The 8,978-nt window shown below is 46.0% G+C and overlaps 1 protein-coding gene across 1 annotated transcript; it reads right to left on the bottom strand.

Moving 5' to 3' along the window:
* Positions 1-4,473: 4,473 nt before the first annotated feature.
* LOC118938065 (uncharacterized) lies at positions 4,474-8,324 on the bottom strand. The gene is made up of 4 exons (XM_036939734.2): positions 7,430-8,324; positions 7,229-7,294; positions 6,020-6,112; positions 4,474-5,343 (listed from the first exon to the last, which is right to left on the bottom strand). Exons 1-4 carry the CDS (start codon positions 8,289-8,291, stop codon positions 4,631-4,633), a joined length of 1,734 nt encoding a protein of 577 aa, XP_036795629.2. The 5' UTR covers positions 8,292-8,324; the 3' UTR covers positions 4,474-4,630.
* Between the last annotated feature and the right edge of the window lie 654 nt (positions 8,325-8,978).

Below are 8,978 nucleotides of genomic sequence, written 5' to 3'. Positions count from 1 at the left end.
ATATGTCAAGTCTGAGAAATGCTTGTTTTTCCAACAATCCATCTCCTTCCTAGGGCATCGGATTTCCACTTCAGGAGTGGAGATGGAGAGCGACCGCATTACAGCCGTGCGTAATTGGCCGACTCCAACCACGGTAAAGGAGTTGCAGCGTTTTTTGGGGTTTTCCAATTACTACCGGAGGTTTATCCGGGGTTTTGGTCAGGTGGCAGCTCCCATTACCTCACTGCTAAAGGGGGGCCCGGTGCGCTTGCAGTGGTCGGCTGAGGCGAACAGGGCTTTTGAGCACCTGAAGACTCTGTTTACTTCTGCGCCTGTGCTGGCTCATCCGGATCCCTCTTTGCCATTCATAGTGGAGGTGGACGCATCCGAAGCTGGGATAGGAGCAGTGCTCTCTCAGCGTTCGGGTACGCCACTGAAGCTTCGCCCCTGTGCTTTCTTTTCTAAGAAGCTCAGCCCGGCGGAGCGAAACTATGATGTGGGGAACCGGGAGCTGTTAGCTGTCGTAGAAGCTTTGAAGGTGTGGAGGCATTGGCTTGAGGGGGCTAAACACCCTTTTCTCATCTGGACTGACCACCGCAATCTGGAGTATATCCGGCAGGCAAAGAGATTGAATCCTCGCCAGGCAAGGTGGGCCATGTTTTTCACTCGTTTTGTGTTTACTCTTTCTTACAGACCAGGCTCCCAGAACGTTAAGGCAGACGCATTGTCTCGGCTGTATGACACAGAGGAGCGGTCCATGGATCCCACTCCCATACTCCCAGCTTCGTGTTTGGTGGCGCCAGTAGTGTGGGAGCTGGACGCGGACATTGAGCGGGCGTCACGTGCAGAGCCTTCTCCCCCTGAGTGTCCAGCTGGTCGTCTGTACGTTCCGTCTGCTGTACGCGACCGATTGATATATTGGGCTCACACGTCACCCTCCTCTGGTCATCCTGGGATAGGTCGGACGATGCGCTGTCTTGACGGGAGATACTGGTGGCCCACTTTAGCTAAGGACGTGAGGATTTATGTTTCTTCCTGCTCGGTGTGCGCCCAGTGCAAGGCTCCTAGACACCTGCCCAGAGGTAAGCTACAACCTCTACCCGTTCCTCAACGGCCGTGGTCACACCTGTCGGTGGATTTTTTGACCGATCTTCCACCTTCACAGGGTTACACCACGATCCTGGTCGTTGTGGATCGGTTTTCTAAGTCCTGTCGTCTCCTCCCTTTGCCCGGTCTCCCTACGGCCTTACAAACTGCAGAGGCCCTGTTTACACACGTTTTCCGGCACTATGGGGTGCCTGAGGATATAGTGTCTGATCGGGGTCCCCAGTTCACATCAAGGGTCTGGAAGGCGTTCATGGAGCGTCTGGGGATCTCGGTTAGTCTTACCTCAGGTTTTCACCCCGAGAGTAATGGGCAGGTGGAGAGAGTTAACCAGGATGTGGGTAGGTTTCTGCGGTCTTATTGCCAGGATCGGCCGGGGGAGTGGGCGAAGTTCGTGCCCTGGGCAGAGATGGCTCAGAACTCGCTACGTCACTCCTCCACTAACCTTACTCCCTTTCAATGTGTATTAGGGTATCAGCCGGTTCTGGCTCCTTGGCATCAGAGCCAGACCGAGGCCCCTGCGGTGGACAATTGGTTTCAGCACGCTGAGGAGACCTGGGAGGCAGCCCACGTCCACCTTCAGCGTGCCATAAGGCGTCAGAAAATTGGCGCAGACCGTCGCCGCAGTGAGGCCCCAGTGTTCGCACCAGGGGACAGGGTCTGGCTCTCGACCCGAAACCTGCCCCTTCGCCTTCTCTGCCGGAAGCTGGGTCCGCGGTTTGTGGGGCCGTTTAAAGTCCTGAGGAGAGTGAACGAGGTATGTTATAGGTTACAACTACCCACTCATTACCGTATTAACCCCTCGTTCCATGTGTCTCTCCTCAGGCCGATGGTGGCTGGCCCGCTCCAGGAGGCTGAAGTGCGTAATGTTCCTCCGCCTCCTCTAGACATCGAGGGGGTTCCGGCGTACTCTGTTCGATCCATTTTGGATTCGAGACGTCGGGCGAGGGGCCTTCAGTACCTCGTGGACTGGGAGGGGTACGGGCCGGAGGAGAGATGCTGGGTTCCGGTGGAGGACGTGTTAGATCCTTCCATGTTATCAGAATTCCACCGTCTCCATCCGGATCGCCCTGCACCTCGCCTTCCGGGTCGTCCCCGAGGCCGGTGTCGACGCGCAGCTGGAGCCGCGCGTCAGGGGGGGGGTACTGTCACGACTGCTGCCGAAGTCGTTGCCTCTCCTTGTTCGGGCGGTGCTCGGCGTTCGACGTCACCGGTCTTCTAGCCATCATTGATCCTTTTTTCATTTTCCATTGGTTTTGTCTTGTCTTCCCATACACCTGTTTTCAATCCCATTCATTACCTGTTGTGTATTTAACCCTCTGTTTCCCCTCATGTCTTTGTCAGAGATTGTTTTATTGTCAGTGTAGTGTGATTGTTGTATAGGTGTGCGTCGGGTCCTTGTACCCATGTTTATGTACATTTAGTGTTATGGAGCATACTCCGTGGACTTTATTAAAAGACTCCATTTTACACTCCATTTGACTCTCCTGCGCCTGACTTCCCTGCCACCTATTACATCTACGCATGACAATATAGCAAGTAAAACACTGGAATGGTAGATTTGCAATGGAAGAATGTGCAAAGTAGAAATAAAAATAATGGGGTGCAAAGGAGCAAAATAAATAAATAAATTAAATACAGTAGGGAAAGAGGTAGTTGTTTGGGCTAAATTATAGGTGGGAAATGTACAGGTGCAGTAATCTGTGAGCTGCTCTGACAGTTGGTGCTTAAAGCTAGTGAGGGAGATAAGTGTTTCCAGTTTCAGAGATTTTTGTAGTTCGTTCCAGTCATTGGCAGCAGAGAACTGGAAGGAGAGGCGGCCAAAGAAAGAATTGGTTTTGGGGGTGACTAGAGACATATACCTGCTGGAGTGTGTGCTACAGGTGGGAGATGCTATGGTGACCAGCGAGCTGAGATAAGGGGGGACTTTACCTAGCAGGGTCTTGTAGATGACATGGAGCCAGTGGGTTTGGCGACGAGTATGAAGCGAGGGCCAGCCAACGAGAGCGTACAGGTCGCAATGGTGGGTAGTATATGGGGCTTTGGTGACAAAACGGATTGCACTGTGATAGACTGCATCCAATTTGTTGAGTAGGGTATTGGAGGCTATTTTGTAAATGACATCGCCAAAGTCGAGGATTGGTAGGATGGTCAGTTTTACAAGGGTATGTTTGGCAGCATGAGTGAAGGATGCTTTGTTGCGAAATAGGAAGCCAATTCTAGATTTAACTTTGGATTGGAGATGTTTGATATGGGTCTGGAAGGAGAGTTTACAGTCTAACCAGACACCTAAGTATTTGTAGTTGTCCACGTATTCTAAGTCAGAGCCGTCCAGAGTAGTGATGTTGGTGCAGGTAGAGATCGGTTGAAGAGCATGCATTTAGTTTTACTTGTATTTAAGAGCAATTGGAGGCCACGGAAGGAGAGTTGTATGGTATTGAAGCTTGCCTGGAGGGAACACAGTGTCCAAAGAAGGGCCAGAGGTATACAGAATGGTGTCGTCTGCGTAGAGCTGGATCAGAGACTCACCAGTAGCAAGAGCACCAACATGACGAACCACAGATAATAGGAAAACAGCACAAAGGCCTTTTACTTGAGAGAGAGGAGTATCCCATAGCCAGATAGCATTAGCTATAAATTATCGTTCAGTTTGCTCTCTAAGATGAGGTTCTAATCTTGTTCTACCAAAACATTACCTCATCCAATGGCATATATCAATTGTCAATTCTAGATACTCCCATCTCAAATACACCCCTCCTGGACACTCCCGGAGGGTAGTGAGCCTCTAGGTCATATACTAAATCAAGATAAGGGCAACATCAGAGGGACATACAATGGTTCCAGACATTACCATACTCCTCCCCCCAATGGAAAAAGGAGGGAGTGACTGGAGTACAGACATGGTGGAGCCCTTCACATGGTTTAACAGATATATTCATTATGAAGACAATGTTTAAACCTGACTTTTCCCTTTCTGATATTCTGCCTATTACCAGACATGTAAAAGACAAGCCTGACCTCTCCCCTCTCTGGGCCCCAAGTGACTTTTCCCTAGAGAAGAGAGGAAAATGCAACTGCCAACAGTATAGTCCAAAAGAAGACATTATAATGACAAGTATAAAATAATTAAAACATCTTATTTCTCTATGTTACCTAACTAATTCTGATTCAGCTACGACATTCTTCAAGGAACTATCAGTCTGCTGACAGACATGATCTCGCGCAAAGTTCGGAAGCAATTGTTTGTGTACTTTTCCAATGTACCAGCCTCCTAGAGAGAGAAAAAGAGAGTGAGTGAGCCAAGAAGCAACAACAGGTTGAGTTATGAGTACAACTTAGCTATTTAGCGAATATTAAAATGTTATGAAATTTGCTTGAAAAAAAGCAAACCTGGCACAGTCGGCAGCATTGATGAAAGGTAGTTGAACCCCATTGGCTCCTGGCTATACCACATGCTGTCACTGGTGATGACCATCTTCTTAGGATGGCATCTGGCGGGATCTTGCTCAGATACTTCTCCAAGGAGGCGACTGGACAGAGTGGACTATCAGGGTTCTGAAACATGATTCCACAGCGATTCTGCCAGTTCTGCATCTTTGTGGTTCGGTCTTTCTTCTTTGGAAGTCAGAGTTGCATATTTTGCTCCGTTTTCATCGTACCTTATTACAAACGACTGTGGCCTTAGCCGTCTATTGCCCTCTTTTCCTCTGGGGCCAAAGTGTAACTGGATATCAAACCACACTTTGTTCACTAGTCCTCTGGGTGTGTAGGGGCTTAGCACAGTAGAGTTTTGAAGAATCTCAAGGTCTTGTGCTGTAATCACCTTAGGATGGGTAGTTTTGTCCCTGCCCTCTCGTCTGAGTTTCTTTAGTACCCTAAGAAATACATTATTAGAGGAGGTAAACTCACTGTCCTTCATCAAGCACCAGGATCTGCTAAGGGGAGGGAGGTTAATGAATCTGTTCACGCCAGCCCGGATTCCGATATAGCTTGGGATGCAATACTCCCCACCTTTACCCCTTCGAACAGAACAGTAAAAATCTCGCAAGAGGACATTCATTTCAGATTTCTCAATGGTTGAAAAATCCACTATCATCTGTTTCTCTGCCAGCCAGTCCTTAAAGCAGTTTATAGCCCACAAAGTTTGCTTGTTGGTTGCTTGTACAATGCTGCTCTTTTCTAATTGATCTAATACTCCAGTGTCTACCTCTGCATGTCTTGACACCATGGGCCTATCCGTATCCATGTTCAGCGACTCTTCTACAAACAGATGAAATGAATCAAATGTTATGTTTGCAAATTCATCCTTGGGATAACTGTGACAATGTTTTGTTAAGGCGTCAGCATGCTTCAGTTCGGCTGGCGGCTAGGCGAACCCGAACGAGTGTGCTCGCCTACTCCCTTCAAAAGACCTTTGCCAGAAAAACGTGGCAATAGTACTGTTGGTCCGTTTTGATACGCTGTAGCCAGTATACGCTTCCTCAAAACAGTCAGAATGGATCTAAATAACTCAAGAAATCTGTTATTAATTTAGACGTTTTTGTAAAGGAGATCTTAGTTAGATGTAAAATTGCGAGACTAAGATGTTTGGTGCAGTATTTCTTAATGAAAAGATTTGCATCAAAACGAGTTCTCGTTGAATGACAAAAAAATACTTTATTGAAGAATCCCAATCACCGAAGGGGCGTAGACTTCAGTTCCGAACTTCAGCTTGCCTTAAGAAAAAAAAATGGTGTACCCGAACAACCGAAAAAACCCTCACCGAAGTCCAAAACGTCACAACATGTTACCATGCACGAACTCTTGCGAACTGTTTTGGCTGGGAAGCATGCGGACGCCTTCACAAAGTTGCAGAACGTAAATCATTCACAATGATACCTTTTTATAGTGAAAGCTATGAGGTAGCCATGAGGCAATTCCATATTAAATCAATTACCTTTGTGTTTTTCTAGTTGATCTAATATTTCGGTGTCTACCTCTGCATGTCTTGACACCGTGGGCCTATCCGTATCCATGTTCAGCCACTCTTCTACGAACAGATCAAATAGTCTGTGTGTGCAAGAACTCAATTCACCCTTGGACTCCTAAACAACAACATTTTTTTGAAACTTTGGCAAAGCGTCAAGTCTACAACATTTGGTGGCGGGGAGATTGGGGTAAATTGAGCCAAATGGATTATATGAGCCACCCTTGCTTCTAGGAAACCATACCAAAATACCTCATTTCATGGAGTCTGTCATACAGCACCCCCTGAAAAATCGGAATAAAAAATAAATAAATATAAGGTAAAAAAAAAAAAAAGTGTGCACTGGCCATTTACTAGTCATTTACTAGTCATGTATTAGCAGATCGATATAGCAGTCTGTAGTGTGAGCAAAAAATGTTCTGCACTCAACATACTGCATGTTCTTCTCACTATATTTGCTGGTGAGTGGAAGTTCTAAACGGATGCTTCAGATTTATATCACCAATGATGTATCTGGTGTATTTTGTCTGTGGTGATACTTTTGAGAGTGAAAGTGATTAAGTAGCTGTGAGGTTATTGCATATTAAATGAATCATCTTTTTTATTTAAATCAAACTTTCTATACATGCCGATGGTAGAAATAATGAGCATGGCTCATCTTGCACCTGAATGAACAACCATTCAGGGGATAGAGGTGCTCAGCTGGCTCATTTTGGACCCCCCACTATAATGAAATACCCATAGCCCTGCAACTAATAAAGATCATACGTTTGTCTTTAATATCATTTGAAAGCTTAAAAACACAGGATCGTAAAACTATTTAATATTTTTGTCTCAATGCTATATGATAGCAAATTATTGATACAATCCTTATTTTAATGTTTTTCAGCTCCATTTATAGTATTAATGGAATAATACACTCAAAACTGTTTTGTTGTTTTCTTCATCATCATTAGTGCACTGTTGATCCAGTTCCAAAATGTTTTACATGTCAGCAATCAAGATTTCAAGATATAGCACTTCAAGATGCAAAGTGTATTGTGCCACATCCTCATAATGATGTGTTTTGCAACATATGATGCATTTTGCATTATCGTGACAATGTGGCACAATACAAAAATGTAGATTGATTGTACAGAACCTTAAGCCTAAATAAGTGAATTGAAATATCAGTTATACCTGTTGTTTTGATTTTCTTTTGTGCTTGAATGGTTGCACCGTCTTCAGCAACGATTAGATCTCCCTCTGTGTGAGAAATGGCAAACACGTGAGAACTGCAAATAAACTGCAAATATGCAATACGTTGTGACACAGATTAGTCCGGGCCTTTAAAAAAAAATGAAATACTCTGGGTCAGGGAAACCGGCTCCTAATGCTTACCTGTCCACATTTTTCTTTTTGGCCTTTGCATTTCTTGGTCCTGGTGCTCAGAGGAGTCAGATGTTTCATCAATTGGTATAGGGGTTCCCACTGGATTATTTTGTGTGGAGGGTTTGCCTGGCTGTATTGGTGTGGGGAATTTTGGCTGTATAGGTCTGGGGATTTTGGGCTGTATTGGTCTGGGGATTTTGGACTGTATCGAGGTGGGGGTTCCGTTCATGCAGATGGATGTGGGGATTCCATTCAGGCAGATGTATGTGGGGATTCCGTCTAGCTTGGTTGATGTGGAGGGTTTTCCTGGGTCTGTTGGTGTGGGGAGTCCGTCTAGCTTGGCTGGTGCAGGGGTCCCCACTGAATTAATTGGTGAAGGGGTTCCCACAGGATTGGTTGATGTGGAGTGTTTGCTTGGCTCTGTTAGTCTGGTAATTTTGTTCAGGCTGATGGATGTGGGGATTCTGTCTAGCATAGTTGGTGCAGGGGTTCCTGATGGATCAATTGCTGTAGGAGTTCCAACTAGATTGGTTGGTGTAGGGATTCCCACTGGATTGGTTGGTGTGGATGGTTTGCCTGGCTCTGTTGGTGTGGGGATTAGGTTCCGTCGTAAAGATATGGGGATTCCGTCTCGCTTGGTTGGTGCCGTGGTTCCCGCTGGATTGATAGTTGTAGGGGTTTCCACTGGATTGATTAGTGTGTTGTGTTTGCACGTCTCTGTTTGTGTGGGTATTATGTTCAGTCGGATGGATATGGGTATTCTGTGTAGCTCTGTTGGTGCAGGGGTTCCCACGGGATCGATTGTTGTAGGGGCTCCCTCTACCTCGGCTGGGTCCCGTCTGGCTCTGAAGACACTGGGGAGCACTGGCATTGGGACTCTGTGCCGAGTGTGACTGCATTATAAAGAATTATATTTTAATAACTATCACTACAATGAGCATCAGAAGCTTTAATGTGGATGTCAAATAAAGAAACATGCGGTACACTACCTAGAAACCCAAAGCTCATCTTCAAGCTTAACTACAACTACTGGTTACAAATCTTAAAACAAAACAGAGAGCTGGAGAATAGTGACTATCCATGATGGGTGCATTAATGCCATAAAAATGTTCTCTTCCCAGGTTCCTTAATTTTTTCTTTCCTCTTCATATTTTTAAACATTGGATTCAACAATCATGACATTTGTCTGGGGTAACAGAGCCCATTGTATCTGTAAAGCTCCCTTGCAAAAGCCCAAGGAAAGTGGCGGCCTAGGCCTACCAATCTGTAAACATTAATAATGGGCTGCAAATGCCAGGGTATTAGGTTTCCCTGATAAATTGGACACTGAAGCCCCCCTGTGGAAAAATATTGAAGTCAAGACCGCAACAAATTCCTCTCTTCCAGCCATGCATTCTTTAAATACATATATACAAATAATTTTAAAACTTAACAAGGCAAGTCAGTTAAGAACATATTCTTATTTACAATGACGGCCTACCCCGGCCAGACCCTCCTCTAACCCGGACGACGCTGGGCCAATTGTGCGCCGCCCTATGGCACTCCCGATCACGGCCAG

Source organism: Oncorhynchus mykiss, chromosome 13 (genome assembly GCF_057628025.1).
Source record: "Oncorhynchus mykiss isolate SJ-2025 chromosome 13, ASM5762802v1, whole genome shotgun sequence".
NCBI lineage: Eukaryota > Metazoa > Chordata > Actinopteri > Salmoniformes > Salmonidae > Oncorhynchus > Oncorhynchus mykiss.
Note: the sequence above shows the minus strand (reverse complement) of the source record. Positions and strands in the feature narration are given on the sequence as shown.

Bases quoted from the DNA above. Each gene is read 5' to 3' on its own strand.
- LOC118938065 (XM_036939734.2), bottom strand. From the start codon at position 8,291: ATGCCAGTGCTCCCCAGTGTCTTCAGAGCCAGACGGGACCCAGCCGAG. The intron at 7,295-7,429 runs GTAAGCATTAGG...TTTCTCACACAG, and splicing joins AAAAAGAAAAATGTGGACAG to AGGGAGATCTAATCGTTGCT. The intron at 6,113-7,228 runs GTATAACTGATA...ATCTGTTCGTAG, and splicing joins AAAGAAAATCAAAACAACAG to AAGAGTGGCTGAACATGGAT.